Raw genomic sequence first — 21,113 nt, 5'->3', positions numbered from 1 at the left:
CAGCAACGCGGCTAGTCTAGGAGAGGCTGCCCATGCAAATCCGCAATTAATGTTGCTTATACGCTGGTCAACGCAATCCTTAATCACTTGCTGCACCTTCCCGCGTCCTTGTTGCCCTAACTACGTCCTCTCACAATGATGCCCTAACAACGTCCTCTTTTCCCACGTGAGAGAGAGTCTTCTTTCTCCTTCGTATACCCAAGAGATAAGGAGAGAGAAGAGATGTGAGGATGAGATGAGTGTGCTAATGCCTCAATGTCTCCTGAGTCCTCTACTTATATGCCATGTTGAGGTTTAGCTGGGGGTGTGCAACATTATTTTACTTGCTGGCCGACCTTGACAAATTGTCAAGAAACACAAATAAATTCATATCTCCATGAATGCATGTCAGAATCGGATGATCGTTAAATCAATCTTACACCTCTCGATGAGAGAAATCCAAGAAAAATATCAATGGCCATAAATAAGATGATTCACATGGAGTTTGGCCCTAGTTGCCAATTTTAACACTCCCTCTCAACTAGGGAAAACTCCATCTACTAATACATCTGTCTATCGGTACTATCTCTGCCATCAAATGCACTACTCGACTCTGCTCTGCTTTTCTTTGCTCTGCTCTGCTTTGCTTTGCTCTGCTGAACTATGAAGAAAAAGAAATGATCGAGAATGTATCATACCATCCTCTACTGACTCGAAGTCAATCCCAGATAAAAAAGTGTCCAATAGCACTCTTACTGACCCGAAGTCAATCCCAATGAAGAGAGTGTGTCATACCACTCTTACTGTCTCGAAGTCAGTTCCAAAAGAGAGTGAGTTATATCACTCTTACTAACCCGAAGTCAGTTCCAATTGATCCCATGTCAATGTCATCCTAGCATATGGAGTACAGTAGATACACGATGCGTCCATCGGTACTACTATGGTCCCTATCCTCATTTCCCTACTCATTGGCCAGATGAGAGGTACTTCCCATGAGTCCCAGACTGCATGGGTAGGATGTCTCGACAGGAGAAGGATGAACCACTAGGTATCATAGGGGAAGGTTGAATCATTCACCCTATACATAGCAAACCACTAGGGGAGGGTGAGTCACTCTATGGTTGCTTGTCGCTCCAAGAAGTACCCCAAGCCCCCCGGAGTTCCCAGAGCTCAAAGTATGCATCATACAAGACCCTCATAAGAGGGTCTCTCAACGACTCCTAGTCATTCTAGGAAAGTCAAGAATTTGACCTTTCCCAAGGGCTTTGTCAGAATGTCAGCGACCTACTCATCTATCCCAATATGATGGAGCCTTATTGCTCCTCATTGTACCATATCCTGGATAAAGTGGTACCTGATATCGATGTGCTTAGAGCGATCATGAAATACAGGATTCTTAGATAAACGAATCCCACTCTGGTTGTCGCAGAGGATCACGGTAGTATCCAATGTATGTCCAAAGAGCTCACTGAAGAGCTTCCTCAACCAGACAGCCTCATAGGAGGCCATACTCGCAGTCATTTACTCAGCCTCAGTAGTGCTTAAAGCCACCAACTTCTGCTTCCTTCTCATCTAGGATATCGAGGCCGAACCCAAAGAGAAACAGCACCCGGAAGTGCTCTTTCGGTCCACCACACTGCCTGCCCAATCAGCATCGGAATATCCATGTAGCCTCACATCTCCGGCAGTGTATCTCAACCCATGAGTGATTGTGCCCCGAAGATATCTCAAAAGATTCTTGGCACCAATCCAATGTGAGTGATGAGGCTCAACCATATATTGGCTCAACATGTTGACTGCAAAACATATATCCAGACGGGAGTTCACCAAGAACATCAATGCTCCTATGAGTTGACGATACTCAAAAGCATTTCCCAAAACAGGTCCGACAGCACTACCGCATAACTTCTTGAAGTTAAGCTCCATCGGGGTAGTCACGAGCTTGCAATCCACCATACCAAATCCCTCCAATATCTTCACCACGTATTTTCCTTGAGAAACGAAAATTTCTCTTGGCTTTTGCCAGACCCCCAGCCCTAGGAAATAGTGCATCAATCCTAGGTCCTTCATCTCAAATTCGGAAGCCAACTCCCTTCTACATTTGTGAATGAGAGGGTCTGCACCTATTAGGAAGAGGTTGTCAACATACAGCACTAGTATGAGAGGTTTGTCATCGTCAACCTTAAAGTAAAGGTTTGGATCGGCTTCACTCTTAGTGAATCCCAGCTTCATCAAGTAGCTATCGATCCTCGAGGTGCTTGCTTCAGCCCATAGAGGGCTTTCTTCAACCTGCATACGTGAGATTCTCAATTATGAATCTCAAACCCCTCGGGTTGTTCCACATAGACTTCCTCTTTAATCGGACCATGCAAGAACGCGATCTTGACATCCATCTGATGTAGATTCCATCCTTGCGAAGCAGCAAGGGCTATGATCGAGCGGATAGTGTTGTATCGAGCAACAGGTGCAAATATCTCATCATAATCTACACCTTCCTTTTGAGAAAAGCCTCGAGCAACAAAGCGAGCCTTATACTCTTCAGCACTCCCATCGGCTCCATGCTTGATCTTGTAAAGCCACTTCGAGGTGACAATTGTTTTGTCCTGGGGTCTGGGGACCACATCCCAGATATTATTCTTCATGATGGACTCATATTCCTCATTCATACCATCCTTCCATACTTGATGCTTCATGGCTTCTTCGAATGATGAAGGCTCATTTTGAATGATGGTGCTCATAATGGTCAAGTATCCCTGATACCTGGTTGGTTTCTTACTTTCACGGAAAGTCCCTCTGGGTGCAATATGTCCTTCGGCATCATCAAGTGTCCCCCTAAGCCATGAGGGCCTCTTCCTAGAAGAGAAAGGCTCTTGCGAAGGGGGATCAATAGATTCCATAGGTTCTTCCACATCAAGTATCGTCTCATCTTCCTTCTCATCCGGCTTCCTGGTGATAGCTTCTTTATCTTTCCTTAGAATAGGAAGATTGTCAACCTTGCTAAGAGCCATATCGTCGTCAAAGGTGACCTCATGACTTATCTCGACTTCCCTTTGACCAGCCACATATTCTATAGCCCTTAGAATTTTCAATATAGCCCATGAAGATTCCCTTCTTTCCAGATGCACCCAATTTGTTTCTTTTCTCTTTCCGCACATGAAAGTATATGGGACTCCCAAAAATTCTAAAATGAGAGACATCAGGTTTCTTACCAGTGAACTTCTCTTCGGGGGTCTTGCAATCCAACGCCTGATGAGGGCATCGGTTTTGAACATATACGACGGTAGTTGCAGCTTCGGCCCATAGAAACTTCGGAAGACTTTGATCATGGAGCATGGAACGAACTGCTTCCATAATCATACGATTCTTCCTTTCCGCCACACCATGCTGCTCAGGAGTGTTTGGTGTTGTGGTCTCCCTCTTAATGCCAGCTTCCTTGCAAAAGTCAAGGAACTCATTGGATTCATACTCAGTCCCATTATCAGTCCTTAAGATCTTGATCCTCTTCTCAGTTTGATACTCGATCAAGGCTTTGAAGTGACACTTCATCCTTCTTTTTCAAGAAGTATATCCAAGTTTTGCGAGAATAATCATCTTTAAAAGTGAGATAATATAAATATCCTCCCAAAGAGTTCACAGGCATCATACCAGATATGTCGGAGTGAACCAACTGCAAAATGTCGGAGGTCTTGCTATGGCTTGAGGGGAATGGTCCCCTTTTGAGCTTTCCTTCGGCACACCCCGGACATACGCCTTCTTGCTCTACTTTAAACTCAGGCATCCCTTGTCACCATCTATCTCACATCGGGTAGAGCTTTATAATGAAGGTGGGCAAACCTCCGGTTCCATAGTTCAGACTGTAAAGTTGTGTCACAAGACATGACTCCCAACGGACTTCCTCCAACTTGATATAGGGAGTCAACCCGAAACCCAAGAGTGAAAGCATCTTTAAAATTCTTTTTCCACACACGTACCTTGCCATCGATTAAGGCCACCTTGTAGCCTTTGTCTTCCATTGCCGAAATGGACACCAGGTTCTTCTTGAGATCAAGTACATATAGGACTTCTTGCAAATGAATTATGTTATCTTGATTTAATTGAAGAGTAACATTCCCTACACCCTTTACGGGATAGGTGGAGTTGTCTCCGAGAATAATCTCCAAGTTAGTCTCCTTCTCTATTAGATTAGAGAGAGTTTCCTTGTAGCCAATGAAGTGCCTTAAGGCACCACTATCAATAAGCCAATTTCCTAATGAATCCGGAGGAAAGGTAGTGGAGAGCGTCAATATCAGATAATATTCATCTTGCTTATGGTTAACAACATTTGATTCATACCTGGAGTTCCTTGCTTTCTTGGAGGGTTGACCACTTATTTGATTTCCCGCATTCTTCTTTCCTTTTCCATTGAACCTGCCATTCCTTTTATTGTGGTTGGAGTTTCCCCGGGAGTGATTTTAATCATCGTCATGTGATGTGTCCTTTCTATTTGGACACTCCCTCGCATAGTGGCCAAATTTATTGCAAACAAAACATCTTCCTTTCTTTCCAAGGACTTTCCTTTGAAATGACCTTTAGACCCAGAATTATTTCTCCCTTTGGCTTGAGAGGAGAAAGCAGTGGGGTTGCCTTTGCTTGAATGCATTTCTTGCTCCACTATCCTTGTCTCTTCTTGAATGCATCTCGCCATCAATTCTTCAAGTCATGGAATTCGATCATTGTTCAGAAGAGTGGTTCTAAACACATCCCATTCGGATGGGAGCCCTCCAAGGGTAGTGATGGTTAGTTCCCTGTCAAAAATGACTTCTCCAATTGATAGGAGATCATTCTTGATCTCAGTGATCCTTAAGAAGTAGGATTGAATATCTTCATCCTTGCCCTTCTTAATATCCTTCAACTTATTTTTGAGGAACAAAACTTGATTTGCATCACTAACTTTAAACAAGCTTACCAGTCTATCGTAGATCTCCTTGGAGGTGTTCAACTCGGAAATGTAGGCCACCAGACGCTTGTCAATTGAGTCCCGAATGATCTTCTTCGCTTTGACTTCACCCCTAGTGTAATTGTTCCTTGTAGCAACCGGTGCATTTGATGGAGGCTTCATAATTCTACCCCTCACATGGTCCAACACTTCCTGCTCTTCCAATGTCAGATCAAGAGACATCTTCCATTCGTGATAGTCAGACTTCTCACAGAGCTTGTCTTCGGTGGGGAAGTGTGATGAGGAACCCATGAAGCCTTTTGACTTTTTCCAACTGTCTTTAGTGATTGCTCTTGCTCTTGCTTGGGCTTTGTCTTCATGTCAACTCTGATACCATGTTAAATTATGGTATGTTCTATAATTAAGAGCAATTTACTTCAATTCTTCTTATTAGCCCAATGTCAATTTCCAGTATAGCAATCACATTAACATGATAGTCAAATGTTGATAGAATATAAATGAAAACAACAAAAGACAAGCCAAGACAAGAGACACAAGATGTGGCGCTAGCCAGGGACAAACCCCAATGTGGGGAACCCCTTTGATCAATTCTTCTATATTTTTCAATAATTCAGCACAGAGAGAGAGATAGTTCAATATCACAAATCTGTGATTTACAACAGTAGTAATGAAACCCTTGAATAGCAATAGCAAGGGTGATCAATCAACTCCCAAAATGTCCTCAAGCCAACCTAGGAGAACTCTGTCTCCAACAGCAGTAATAGCATCCCAAAACAGTCAATATAAGACGGTCAAAACAGCAGTCAATGCTACAGCATACTACAGCCAGCCCTAACCAGTCAATGCAGTCACAGATGTGCCTTCCAACAAGTCAACGCAGACTTGTCCAGCAATGCGGCTAGCCTAGGAGAAGCTACCCACACAAATCTGCAGTTAATGTTGCCTAGACGCTGGTCAACGCAGTCCTTAATCACTTGTTGCACCTTCCTGCGTCCTTGCTACCCTAACTGCGTCCTCTCACAATGATGCCCTAATAGCGTCCTCTTTTCCCACATGAGAGATAGTCTTCTTTCTCCTTCGTATACCCAAGAGACAACGCAATAGAAGAGATGTGAGGATGAGATGAGTGTGTTAATGCCTCAATGTCTCCTCTACTCATATGCCACGTTGAGGTTTAGCTGGGGGTGTGCAACACTATTTTACTTGTTGGCTGACCTTGACAAATTGTCAAGAAATACAAATAAATTCATATCTCCATGAATACATGTCAGAATCGGATGATCGTTAGATCAATCCTACACCTCTCAACGAGAGGAATCCAAGAAAAATATCAGCTACCATAAATAAGATAACCCACATGGAGTTTGGCCCTAGTTGCCAATTTTAACAAAAGGTCTCTGTTGAATTCATGGAAAGGGATACTTATGGAAGATCCCCTCATATAGCAATATTGGAGGAATCAAAGGAAAACTCACTCTCTAAAAGGTGCAATGAAGAAGGTCACATGAAATCTGATCTACATGGAAGCAAAGGTATCAAAGGATGTAGGATATCTTCATAAGGTCCCATCTACAAGATCGAGGAAGGAAGATAACCATCATTGATCTATAATGCACTAACAGATAATCAAGGTAACAAATATCCATGAGATACCTCATTTGACAACTTATGGTCTCTATGCTAAATAAAGAAAGACAAGTCGATAGCAAAAGTATTGAAGGTTAAAAGGACTCAAACATGTGCAAAAAGGAAAGGCAAGTTTGAAATAAGTATAGCTAAGATTCAATGCTATGGAAAGTTTATAGAAAGACACCCATATCACTGGAAAGATGGAGGAAGCTGAAGAAAGGGACCAAAGAAAGAGGGAGTAACAAATCTCTCCTATGAGTAAGATGGCATCCCCCAAAAAAGGGTCCTATCGTAAGCTCCTGAATCTTGTGTTAGAAATATGACCAAGATAATAAGATGCATCATGGCATCATGGAAGCATTAGAAACAAGAGCTCGTGACATCACCATGGGAATCATGAAGGATAAAATCCATGGCAAACAAACATGTAGGATATAGCCCTTGAGAACCTCAGTGAACATTAAAGGAAAGGAAGGAGTCATCTAGGACAAGGCTCATCATACATCAAAAGCAAAAAGGAAACATCTGCCAGTTGGGGATATACAAGATCCTCAAAATTCTCTGATGGAATCCTCAACATAGGGTTCACTAATCTAGAGAGGAAGCAAGTGTTTCAACAGGAACTCCAACTTATGGAATCCATGAGACGATGATGTGATAACATAATGCAGGTCAAGGGATTGAAGATCTCTTCAATCTAGGAAGTTGCTGGAAGAAGCATCGATGATCTAAGGTAAAAATAAGTATGTATGCTTGTGTTTAATATTATAATGACATGTCATATGGTTGCAAGTAATATAGATCATTACTTCTATCTTGAGAAGCATGATCAAGAGAAAAAGGATCTCCTCCTCTGAAAGGATAAGAAGACATAAGACACACTAGATGAAATCAACATAATGTGTCCTCATATGATGTATGAGGTGGTTGATCACAACTAAGAAACTCTGATTAAAAGCACCTGGGAATGGAATGTGTAAGGAATGAAGAGATCGTGAGATATGCAACCCTGATGAAGGCAATCAACATCCAAAAGATCACAAAGACTTGACTAGAAAATCTCCCGGAAAGATATGCGGACTCTGATGAAAAGATGTAGACCCTTGACAATGGATATCTTTGGGAGATGTGTCAACATAAATGCAGGATGTTGATACCTACATAAAGATGTCATGATGAAGAGCCACCTAATAAGGTACGATTTGATTTAATGATATATTTTGATTTCTTGAATAATATCTGGATAAACTCATGCAGGGCTACTTACAAGTGCAACTAGCATTCATATGATGAATGGAAGAAGCATAATGAGAAAGAAGTAGTCATATGACGAAGGTCCCAGATATGAAGAAGGCCACTTTCCATGAAGAAAGAAATGACATGACAAACTAAGGAGGAAAGTGATCGGTGTGTTGTTGCCCTACAAGAAAGAAGCTCAACTAATTTTCATGACATCAAGGAGAGAAGTTGATCAAGCAGGTGAAGGACCCACGAAGAATAAGTTGTTTATGTATAGAAGAGTCCCTAGCTAAGAGGAAGCTCTAACAGGTCCCTGATCAAGAGGGAGATTGAAATAGATCACCCCTGATTAAAAAGGAGTGACAATTGTGTTTTTTCTATTTCATGTGTCATGCACTAGACCAAGACTAACAGCCGTAAGTCTAGGTGAAGGACATGAATGGAAATGTAGACACACGATAGACACAACATTCTTGTCTTCACCTAGGAAGAAAGAATGGAGGGTTGGGTAATCATCTGACATCCAATGCTCTTTGAGGATGTGTAGGGCATCCAAGATAAGAGTAGACAAGAGGAGCAATATTCTTTGAGGGTTGGGAACCCAAGATAAGAATAGTCCTAGAAGGTCATACTCAGTGAACACCCGGGTGGGGATGTACCTTGAGAGACAATGATGAAGGTGTCTATAGTCATTAGTCTCGCCAACATTGTGCTCTGATCTGATAAGAGCTGTCAGTCAAGGCCTTGCTGTGGAAACAATGTTGGTTGTGAAAATTCCTATACTCAAGGAACCCCTACTACAGCAAAACTGAATTCACTTCTCCTACTTGATTTTAATATACATTATCAAGTTATTTTCTGAAAAATATTGAAGTAAATTACTTCTGCAACCCATACCAATTAAATTTGATTACATGAAACAAGAAACCGAGCAAAGAACAAGATACATAGGACACCGTTATTTTTGGACAAAATAGTCCCCGGAAAAACCCAATGGAGGAAAATCGATGCAACAGCTCTGAGGGTTTTATATTATTAAGCAGTAGTTTTGAATACAATGTTGGATGCCCTCTCGACAATCCAGTTACAGAGAAAAATATAATGGCGGAAAACTGAGTGAGATTACCTCACTTCACCCGACAGTTTCTGGTTGATCCGGCAGCAGAACTGGCAAATTCCCGGTTATCTCGGTGTTGGCCCTGCGCAGGCCCTGCGTCAGCCCTATGTTGTCTCTTCTGCCTCTTGGAGCTTCTGCGTCAACCTCTCCCGGCTGTTCTGGCAACTCCTCGGCAGTTCTAGATTTCTGCATAAAGGCAGCTTCCCTTTTGCGCTAGCCCTTCTGGCTCTGCGTCAAGCCTGTGGGGGCCCAGACTTGCCCAGCATCAATCCCTCTAGGTGTTGTGCTGCCTCCACTAGTGGCTCTCTGCCCAGTATTCCCGAACTATCCCTGCCCCTTTGCTGCAAAATGATCACTTAGTTCAAATTTCTCAGCTTCCAAGCCCCAGAAATTTTGAACTCTAGATCAATTCATTCTCTCTATGTGTTCCTGAATGAACCCCAAGCCTCCTTCTTAAACTTTTTTCGTTGAGACTTCAACGACCGAGATTAAGTCTCAAATCAATGATTAAGATTAAAAATTTGACTTCATTGGTTTTCTAGAACATTCTCACCCATATTTTGATTAATACCCATTAATACTTTAATTTTCCTAAGTTTAGACTTAGTAACCCCATTGAAAATATTAATTATTTTAATAAAATACAATTCGGGTGGAATTTCACCAAACGGTTTCAAGGTTCTTTAAAACTCATGTGCCTTAGCCTCTCCACCAATTTTCATGGCTAGAGCACATATGATGCTACCAAAAACTAACACTCCCTCTTAGTGAGGAATGTGTTTTAGCAACAATGTCCAGTTGCATGTTTCTTTGTCTCTAAAGCATCACCTTTCCGCACTGTTGCTTCCATCAACACTGTGCTACTGTTGATACTGTATTTTTGCCCATGACAATGTCAATGCCACGGCCATTGTTTTAAAAAACGGTCGAGTCGACTCCGGCTCGGCCAAGTCAGACCGAGCCAATGCCTGGCCGGGACGGCTTGGTGCCCGAAACGGAACGGCTGGTCGAGTTGTTACCGAGCCAGTCATTGACTCGGTAACAACTCGGCCAACTCGGTAATGACTCGGCTAGCTCGGTAACAACTCGGTCGGCTCGGCTCTTTGACAAAAATCCTAAAGCACATTTGTCAAAAGTTGTTCCGCCTCCTACATATCAATGGTTGGGTTGTTGTTTATTGCATATTTATAGCCCTAAAGTAATCTATCACTGTGAGAAAGTTTTGAAAATTACAAGGCCGAAGTATGGTTATCCTAGTGGCATGAATTAGAAAATTGAAACAATGCATTGAGCCATACAATGTTTTTAAAAAGGCAAACGTTCTGGCAATGGACTAATAAATACATATTTACCTCTGATTGTTCTGGAGCTTGACCAGAATTAAATCAAGGGTTTTGAGACTTCATTAGGGGCAGAGAATTGGTATTATTGTTGTTGTAGTCTAGTGATTGTCCTTAGGCTGAGGCAGAAAAGAATCCTAGCATTGGTCTCTAAGTATGAACTTTGTATTGAACGGTGCACTGGGTGTCATTTTGATATAATGGATATATTCATGAGCCTACTTTGATCATATGTTGTCTTCTCTCTGTATTCTAAAGCTTTGTGTTTGGAAACATGAATGAAAATATTTAAAGTTATGTTTTTTATAATAAAAAAAAATATTTAATGTATTTTTTACAACGACCGAGTCATTGAAATCAAACCGGCCGAGTCGATACAGAGTCGGAGTCGGAGTTTTAAAACATTGCTTCAAATGGTTATATATAAACCACTCTTTTTTGTTTTATTTTTACATGTGATCGTTTTCATTCTTTCAAAATTCATTCTTTATGCAAGTGATTAGCACATGGGCACATTTACCTATCATGTACATTTTTGTTCCTGGTTGCGATGGTTGTGATCTCTCTCTGGTGCACTTATGGTTGAGCTCCAGCACACTCGTTATGGATTTAATGCTGCGCTGCTCTAGTTCTGATTCTGAAGAACTAGGGTTCTTTCCCCAAGAGAGGTTTTGGATCCATACAGCTAGCCCTAATTGACTAGGATGGCCTTAGACAAACCTAACAATAACAATAACATAAGGTTGATTGTGGCCGGAAGTGAAGTTTACACCGTTCTCAACAGCACAGACAACAGTGAATAGAAGGGTTGTGACATGCACCAAATATTGCATGGAAGACCAATTTCCCGGGCTCATATGAAAGAAGACTCGAATACATAAATAGCAATCATAGATGACTCTTCAAAGATGGAGCAGCATAATGATAATTCAGCAAGTTGGACAGTCTCCATCAATGGACAACAAGCATATGGACAGCCTTCCATGCCATACAATAGCTGATAGCAACAGCTTCCATTTACTCTGAAATTTGAAAGGACCCAGCAAGTTCCTTACCCATGGGTGTAATTTCAGCTCAAATACAGATTGCTACAACATGTGTATATAAACCACCATAGATAATATTGGATTACAGTTGATCCAACGATGAAACATCTCTACCAAATATTTGTTATGTCAAATTGCATACCCGGTATAAAAAGCTTTTAATATGTTTTAGTCAATCATGGGCAGTAAAGTTTATTTCAATTTCCAAACATGTTTGTGGCAAGTACAGAACAATAACATGCTAAAATAAAAGGGAACGCATACTGTAAAAGTAGGATTATGATAATCTTCTTTGTAGACAGTCTCAAGATCCTTGAACAAACGATGCTCGGGAGTATCATAACGACCATCACAAATATCAAGCCCACCAATAAATGCAGTTATTTTTCTGTAGTTTCCATGAGCTTGTGAGTCCACTATCACATTTTTCTGATGATGAGTATACAAGGTACCCACAACCTGCGAACAGCAATGCCACATTGAAAACAATGTAAGTAAAAGTTAGAACAAGAAAAAGAATATATGCTCAAGCCTCAGACAAAATCGACATAAAACATGTACAGGTTTGTTCACATACACCCTCCACTACATGCCCTTTACTCAGAATCTATTTGCATCTTGTTAATGTGGATATCAATCAGCATAACAGCCTCAAAAATTATTGCACCTTCAGTGGAACTGATATTTCTTAGCAACTTACTAGGACTGACCTATACCATTAACAATTAATACCATTAAAAGTTATAAATCGTGTGCGTTGGAAGAACTCAAACAAGATTTTCAAAGAATCTTTGTTTTTAAACAACATGAAACAATAAAGATCTGAATTCACAAGGGCATTAAATTCTTGTTACGATATATTTCCTAAAGGAATTTACATTACACTTACGTGTTTGAAATGATAAAATAATATGTCACGTTTGCAAATCCTTTACTAGGGGAAACTCTAAAATTCCATGTTTTGATCTCTGATGAGGGAGAATCTGGTGAGTAATCAAAGTAATCATGACAGGTATGATTTAGTGAAGAAATAATAAGACTTCCACCCAAAGTGATATTCAGGAACAGAATTGTGGTACGGAATGTTTTCCCAAGGAACAGTATCTAAAATTATTAGAAATGCAGAGTGCCAGATGAGAACTCGTCCTAATTCATGCCAATATACAAGCTGACAGATGATCAGTACTGCTAGAGATAAAATTCACTGGATGATTTGTAGCTAACTTAGATATGGACAGATCAGGTTCAGACAGGTTTTGGAAAATAATGGAGTCCTATTCAATAGTAAAGCCCAATTATATGTCCTTTGTTGAGAATAGTGGCCTACTACAAATATTACAATTATGAGTAGATCTAGAAAGGAAAATTTGCTGGAATGCCATCTACTACATTAAGCTAATATCGAAGGCTATAGTTTTCTGGGTTTTTGTTATACTACAGTTTTCTTTACTGAGTAAAAAGGAAAAGCAGATAAATAATCAGTCCAATAGATTTGAGTGATCACTATTCAAGCAAGCATGCTTCCACTTGAACTACTCAAAAACTCTAACCCTTAACTTGGAGCTCTTTCTAAGGTTTTTTGGAACTAAATATCAAATTGGAGAGTGATGTTATCCCAGTTGTTTAAATCATACAACTAAATATCAAATTGGAGATTGATGTTATCTCAGCTGTTTTTCTATTTGTATCTCAATACATAATTTCATAGGAATTTGCCTATTCAATCATGTAGTATTTTAACTGTTTCCTTCTGTGAACAGTTCAAACTCCAAATTATCACAGCTAAATAAGGTCAATCATCATGAGAAATATATAATTGTAGCTCTTTCAAGAAAAACTAGAATGATGCAATAGTCTTCTTCGTTAAGTTTTTGAACTATGAAATCATCCTGTTTTGTTTTTCTTCTTAATAATGTCAAAGAAAGCCAATAAAATGATAGCAAGAAAAATATGGCGACCAACACAATCTCAATCTGTTCTTGGCAAACCACATACTTACTACCATATTCTATTGTCAGTAGCAAATTCACGATAATGTCCTAATCCCAAAAACATAAAAATTCAGAACGCAGAATGAATAGTTCTGGGAAACTTACCTGTTGTTTGAACCAACTCAATTTAGTACTTGCATAACGCGGAGCTAGCACACATTGAACCGATGAGTGCTTGAAGAATTTTTTTGTTTCCTCATCATGTGTTTGCATAACTCCTTCCTGTTCTTACACAATTATAGAGAGAACTTAGTTATTCCAGTATTTCCATCTATTCACAGTATTGCATTCTCTTACAGGAAATGTCTTCATGTAAATTAAATGGGCATGAAATAGTGCAAATTCACTAGCATGTTACCAACTAGAAACACCTCAGTTTATAAAATCTAGCCCATGACACAATATCCATGCACAAAAACGATCAAAGAAACATCACCCACAGAGAGTTTCCGTCCCAATTTTAATATCCATATGTCAAATTTGAGTTCATAACCTCTATAAAAAATCATAACGTGTCTATAAAAAATCCAAGTCAATGCCCTCCTGCATAATTGTTGATAAAATTCACGAAATAAATAAAAACATCCACATCAATTTTTTATTTCAAAAAGGCTCTAATGCCAACCACATATTAGGTAAGATACGTGAAGCTCCTAGAGAGTAATATCACTCAGAATAACCAGCAATAAAAGAGGAGAAAGTAAACTACTGCGTGCTTGCTTACATAATTGTCTAATGAAAGAAATTTCCTACCATCTTTAATTGACTAAAAGCAGATAGGTCTAAGAATTACATGTCGAGAAAGTTGAATCGTAAAGATGATGAACTAAAGATTTGAAGAACTTGAGAGTGATCAAATATGAACAAACATGCATCTCCTTGATCCGCATGGATATGACCCTTTGATTGCAGTGCATTTTGGATATTTTTGAAGAACTTTGATGGAAAGATGCAAGTCCCCTTGAGAACATTGAAAAAGGTGGTGTCAGCTTTTGGGGTTACTCTAAAAGTGTTTTCACATAGCTAGGAGAGCACCAGGTCTCCAAGTCCCTTGGTGATCCTTGAGGGAGATATGAATGACTCACTTTGAGTGGATGCTTGACCTTGAGTAGAAAACTAGCATGGTACATTTACCTAGGAGCTCATTCTCTATGTGGCATGATGTCTAATTCATTGGGTGCACATAATGGGGGGAAGTCAGTTGTTAGACAAGAGAGGTGTCCACATGAGAGGTACGAGCACTAAACACTTGGATAAGGGTACATGGCCCTACAAACATGGGACCACGTGGCATACACCTAAGAGGTTGGATAGTTGACTTTATGATGCTCACGTTGAAGAGGCTACTTTATGGAAATCAGTTGTGGATCTGGCCACATAAGTTGAGGAGAGGCATTGGAACAAGTAACTAAAAGAGGACATGTGGCATAAAACAAGAGGGGCACCTTGGATGAGGACACTTGGAGAACTAACCATGACATAAGAGGGAGCATTGGGCTAACAACTAGTTGTATAGCACACCATCTTTTTGTTAGAGTTTATTTTCTTGGACTGCATTATGTATTTGCTTGGACGGAAGTGAAATATACATTATTGTAATTTATATCTAGTTCACAAGAGAAAGATCCAAGGAATCTCAAGGTTGAAGTGAAATTTCTAAATTTGCATTGAGCATGGATTCTCAAAGTTTCCACATGCCATTGGCATTGATTTGACTAAGATTACCTTCTTGCTGATTTGAGAGCCAGATATTTCAATGGCTGAACCTAGGAGAGGTTATTGGATAGTAAAAGTTGAGATCAGTGTGCTTGAGATGAGCACTTGCACACATAAAGGATTGGATGGGTTGAAACTTGAAACCCTAGTTACTCTTGTGATGAGAGTGCATCTTCACCTGTGATAGGTAGAAGATCTACTTCAATGATCATTGGTATGTGATTTATTTTCAGCAAGTGTGATACATAGAAGGATCTGTGATAAGTAGTTGATTTATTCCAATGGATGCTAATTTTTGGAGTGGATTGATGCATGTGATATGCATGCTTAACCATTTGATTGTTTTGTTGATCTTCAAAGCTCAAGGGGAGCTGATTCATTATGTGATAGATTGACAATTATTGGCTGATCTATTTTGGCTGAGTTGTGACTCAAGGTTTTACAAGAACAGAAACCTTGTTCAATTTCAATGATTGCTATAGACCAAATGGAGCTTCCAGCATTATTCCTTGAGGATAGTTGTACATATTGTACATTGCACTTGTAGAGAGATTGATCATAGATGTGATAGCTAGTGTGATGTGATTCTATCGTATATTGTAACTGTTGTTTGAGGGTTGATCTTTCATGTTATACTCTTGTACTTGTCTTAGAGTGCTAGGGTTTGAAGAAAACCCTGAGAAGATCACCAGTGTTTGGATTTACCCTAGTAGAGCAAAGAAGCATTTGGCATTAAAGAAGGTTATGGAAGACAAACTTGGCAATAGGTTCAAAAACTGTGGTGGTGGAATCAATGATTGATTCCAAGCTTGCAACTGACAGGAGTAATGGCAACTACTATTGACAAGGTTGTTGGATTCTCGCGGGAAGAGGTAGTTGACCTTGATGTCACTCTTGTCCCAGAATTCTATCAAAAAGAGAGAGGTGACCTTGTTAACAATATTGCTCAAATGCTAGAGGTTTTGAGGTGCATGAGAGGGATTTTGATGTTCACAATTTGATGACAATCCTTTATATCTTGGTATTCAAGATCAGTGAGTTGAGATGTATACATGTTATTATTTTGTGTTTTTGATAGATCTAATCCACCTGTCTTGGTCTTGTTTGGAGATGTGAATGTCTTTGCAGTATGTCTTAAATGACCCTCAATATTGTGCCAAAAGAATTTGGTCTTTGATGTTGACTTTAAGGACACTAGAGTTTTGATAGATTATTGTTGATGTTTTCCTAAAGTGATTTTAAAGTTCAGCAAGAAGTAGTCATCCTGGGTTATGTTCCTTCAATTTCACAAAAGGTCATTGTTGTTTTCAAATCCCTAGCAATGATTGCTTGGATGATGAGATGTGCGAACATGTACTGGTGGGAGTGACTCTCATGGATACTTGCAAAGTACGTAGGATATCGATGTCACAATGAAGGAGTATTCTTCCAGCTTTATGGAAGCACAAGATTTACAAGTTTCATAATCAAAGGGAGTTAATTAGTGTTATAGAAAACACTTTACTCATAAAAGGGGAGTGCTAACTTTTGAGGTTACTCCAAAAGTGTTAGATAAGAGAGCACTAAGTCTCCTAATTCCTTAGTGATGCATGATGGATATATAAATGGCTCAATTTGAGTGGATGCTTCACCTTGGATAGAGTGTTGCCATAGTGCACTTACCTAGAAGGATGTTCTCCTATGTGGCATGATGACTAGCCCATTAGATGTAATTGATGGGGGACTCAATTGCTTGATTAGGTGAGGTACCTACTTAGGAGGATGAGCACTAGGCACTTGCAGCAAGGCACTTAGCCCTAAGAGCGTGGGACCATGTGACATACACTTGGAGGTTGGATACTTGACTTGAGGACGCTTAGGTCAAGAAGCATAACTTCATGGAGGTTGGTTGTTGTCTCAAACACATATGTTGAAAAGAACCATGTAAGAGAGCATTGGGTTAATAGCTTGTTGGATAGTGTGCCAACTTGGATGAGTGTTAGGCCCAGTGGGGCATCATGCTTAAAGAATGCACCATCTTTAGGTTAGATAAAACCCTAGTGTGACATTTGTCATCCTCGTATTGTAGAGCGCTCCATGTGTGGTTGCTTCGTTGGCTTAGGCCTAGGGTTACTTGTATGTACCTAGTCCATGTTTTATGTTGGCCTCTCTCACCTATTCTATATAAAGGGAGGAGAAAGCCTTTGTCATTAACTCAATATCGATGTACCCATTCTTTTATCTTTGTAATTGTCTTTAAGAAGTCTTACGAGCAAGACCTAGAGTTTTTGATGTAAACCCTAGAGAAGCAATGAAGACGAATGTTAGTGCCATGCATGAGCTTGTTCTTAACACTAGTGTGATGCAAGCGAAGATGACCTACGATTTGTGTGATATAAACTAGTTAGAACATGGAGTGCTAAAGGAATAGAGAAGCCTTGGCGCTTGGTGTGATTCTTAGCTTGAAAAAGACTTGGAGCTTGTGTTAATGATAAATCATAACAAAATTTCCTAATTACGTATATGCAAGACATAAAACAAGAAATGCATGATGAAAACGTCAAAATGTTAAGAGCCAAGGAAATAAAAGAATATCTTGTGGAATGGCCCAAGAAACTTCTTAAAGTGGCAACACGGGAATTTACTAGTTTTATGTAAGTAGCTGGCCTCATCAAAGTCAACGAATTCTCCATGGGGGAAGAAATGTTACAACCCAAATTCCTACGTTGAAAAAGAATCCAATGATTAATAAACAAGTAGCTGAAGTTGTATTTATAATTAATGAGGTTTTTGCTATAAGATAAAGAAGTGTTAGGCATTGGATAATGCAGCGCTCCCTGTGTGTTTCGCGACATGTGCTTAACCGTCTCTTGGATCCCTGTGTGTTTCGCGACATGTGCTTAACCGCCTCTTGGGGATCCATTAACTCTTGCGATCCATCTGTTTACTAACACTTGCAGGTTTTGGTGTAACGGCAATCGTGATTCCAACAAATGGTATCAAAGCCAAAGGTCTCAAGTTTGAAACACCCCGGCTCGCACTAGGGGGAGATTGTTGGGCATTGGATAATCCAGCACTCCATGTGTATTTCATTACATGTGCTTAACTGTCTCTCGAGGATACGTTAACTCTAGCAACGGGTCCGTTTACTAACACCTACGGATTTTCGTGTAATGGCAATTGTGATTCCAACAAGAAGTCAAACAAATCTTAGAACTAGAAGACACCTCTCACTTGTACAAAACCTTCCATGCCAGCAGGGCCCATTTGAAGCGTTCTTTGTGTCAATATAAATCAGTGGGACTCCATAGGTGGTGATTGTTTGTATAGTTGCACATCTACAAAGTACAAGCGTATAAAGCGATGAAAAAATACTGTATAAAGCTTCCATTGGCATCATTGCCTCTCACTCTCATTCTCTTTTGGTTGACTCAAAATGTTTATTGTGCTACACTTGAGACTTTGGGATTTATAAGGAGAACAACCTCCTATATGGCTGTTGCACTATACTTGTGATGACATTTTTGAGCTACTACTGTGCATTCATGGCATAATTTAAATTTGATAAGGGAGCAAGTCCTATTCTGCTGCAAACACTTGCATTTTTTACACCACGGCATATGGTCTCAAATCCACATTAACGAAATGATGACGATAACAACACTTTTTTCATTTTAATTGTTAGATGAGAACTAGCTAATGTCAGACTAAAAATGTTTCATTGCACACAAACAGTCATGTTTGTCAACATGCCTTTAGTATCATGATGAGCATTAATTTTTCAGTTCCCAGCCCTCATGCAAAAGAACGAAGGAAAGAACATGAGAAATAAAAATTGATTGGTTCATGGTTAGGGCGGCAACTACTGAATCAACGCTTTCTAGAAAGAATACAGAGAAATATCATGAAGAGAATATCAAGTATACCGTTTTCAGAATCATATTGTGGTGTGAAGTTTTGTCATCCCAGACTAATAGAAGAACACGCACACCTTCTTGAGATTTAAATTTTAAAAGCTCCCCCAAGTTCAGATCTCCTCCTTCTGGAAATGGCCTTGTGGGTTCCCTCACAAGCTTTACTTTATGATATATGGACCATCCAGTAATGTAGACCAAATGATGGGCTTCAAGTATAGCATGGCAGATATCTTCCCAGCATTTTCCATGTTCAAACACCTTTCCGCCGTCCAAAGGAATTTTAGGAAGTAAGCCGTCTACGACATGAGCATCCTGATAAACAGAAACCATCCCACCTTTACGCAGAGGAAAATAAGTATTGGGAACCCCACCACTATCTTTGCACAGGGTTTCAGCTTCTGCTTCTGCTGGACGGAACTGAATTGACAACCTCAAAGCAGAATCGGGCTTAGGAGGCTTACCACTGGAATTAAGCACCGGAAACCAGTCTTCGATCTTGTCACCAGTCAAAACCTTCTGGACAGGGATCACCACAGTTCCTATGAGATCAGCTCCAAAAACATCATTGTCCTTGACAGCGAACTCCACATTCGATGCAAAATGAGCCAGGTCAACATGGAAATGCTCACCCCAGCGAGGATCTTGGCTGTTGCTTATGATACGGGTTTGCGCAACAGTTGCCCCTGCAACATGGATCGAAACATAAGGATCACTGGTGATAATCTTATGATGGTGGTGGTTCCTCTCTCTCCTCTGGATTTTCATTGTACATGTCTTAAGCAATGAGACGCATTGCCTTAGATTCTCCGATACCATATCCATGTTGGGCAGTTCCCTTGCCTCATAAATCCAGACTTCCAAACTACCGTGCAGAAGAACAGGTTTCTGAGATGGGCTTTTATTTAAGGGTACATCATCCATCGTCTCAGATCCATTGAATCGCCCAGAACAAGCCATTTCAATTGAATCAGAACACCGAAATCCAAAGGAAACAGAAACCTTAAACCAATCCCAGAACTGCAAATGCTCAATGATGCCAGATTCCTCCTGTTATGTCCTCGAATTCACCCAGAACCATACGTTTCAGCAAAAACTCAAAAAACTGCAACCCAATAGCGAAAAATAGATTGAAACCAATCCCAGAGCTACAAATGATCAATAATGGCAGATTCCTCCTTGTACGTATGTACTAGATCTCGTATTGAAATCACAACCTTGATCCATAATGCCCAGCTGAAATTTCAAAAGGGCATTTCAGCACTCTGCAATAGGTTTGGATTCTGTAGCTTTCTCTTTCTTCCCACCAACATAGAAAAACTACGAATTTCACTTCACTTTCTTGTGAAATATCGAATTTAATTTTACACTGACAACCCAGAATGCATCTCACTGCACTACCGATATGCCAAATCTTATATTTATGTTTCCACTTATCACCCAATAGCCAAGATCACTGGCAAAGTAATGGATCTCACCACTGTTTTTTATTACAACTATAGATCCTGGCATGACCCAGCATCATACGGATTGAAACTTAAGCCGAAATCTCCACGGCCCTGCAGAGCCTTCCTGTCACAGTCGGATTTTACTCCATGGGCCCGTGTTTCGTTTCGTCGATGTGAGGCTGTGTATTGAACGATAAGAACTTTAGATATTGCTGCACTGCACGTCAGGACAAGTACTCCTTGTATGTTCGCTACGTGTTATTTTTATTATATTTTTATATTTAATAGGAAATATTCATTTTAACTATAAAAATTTTGTTAAGAGTACGTTATGATATATTTTTATATTTTTTATTTAAAATTTTCAATTAGTGAAATATTTTATAATTTATTTATCATAAGGGTTGTGTGACAGGGTATATATTGTCTCTCATGGGTAATGACCGACCTAGTGGAAATTAAGAAATATATATTAAAAAAAAATTAAAGAAATTCAAAGTTAATAAAATTATAAAAAATGAAAAATTAAGGTTTTGGTAGTTAATTTTACATATTTATATTATGTAACTTTATATTAGGTAAAGTTTGGTGAGTAGGGAGAGTTTTAGATTCAAAAGTTAAAAAAAAAAAAAAAATTAGTGGTTTTTTAAGTGGTTAGGTGTTTATATTTAGATGTTGGAAAGAAAGAAAAGAAAATTATTTAATATTTATGAGGTTAAAGATAGTGTATGGGGCAGATTGTTTTTTCATATACTTGATGTATTGGGTTTTTTTATGAA

The 21,113-nt window shown here is 39.7% G+C and overlaps 1 protein-coding gene across 3 annotated transcripts in view; it reads right to left on the bottom strand.

Annotated features, from left to right (window-relative positions):
- The window catches only part of LOC149216949 (phospholipase D delta-like), a 130,931-nt gene extending 110,416 nt beyond the window's left edge, over positions 1 to 20,515 (bottom strand). Inside the window, exons 1-3 of one of the 3 annotated variants that reach the window (XM_089392865.1) lie at positions 18,899 to 20,515; positions 13,383 to 13,499; positions 11,551 to 11,745 (exon numbers count right to left, since the gene is read on the bottom strand). In XM_089392865.1, the coding sequence (XP_089248991.1) occupies positions 11,551 to 11,745; positions 13,383 to 13,499; positions 18,899 to 19,846 (1,260 nt within the window). In that variant the 5' untranslated portion in view covers positions 19,847 to 20,515. The remainder of the gene's footprint in view (positions 1 to 11,550; positions 11,746 to 13,382; positions 13,500 to 18,898) is intronic. The other 2 variants (XM_089392863.1, XM_089392864.1) reach the window with 2 other exon arrangements.
- Positions 20,516 to 21,113: the final 598 nt, after the last annotated feature.

The sequence above is a fragment of the Pinus tabuliformis genome, chromosome 1_1 (assembly GCF_031772625.1).
Source record: "Pinus tabuliformis cultivar Carrire ecotype Pingquan chromosome 1_1, CPIR1, whole genome shotgun sequence".
Lineage (NCBI taxonomy): Eukaryota > Viridiplantae > Streptophyta > Pinopsida > Pinales > Pinaceae > Pinus > Pinus tabuliformis.
This window is presented reverse-complemented; position numbering and strand designations above follow the sequence as displayed.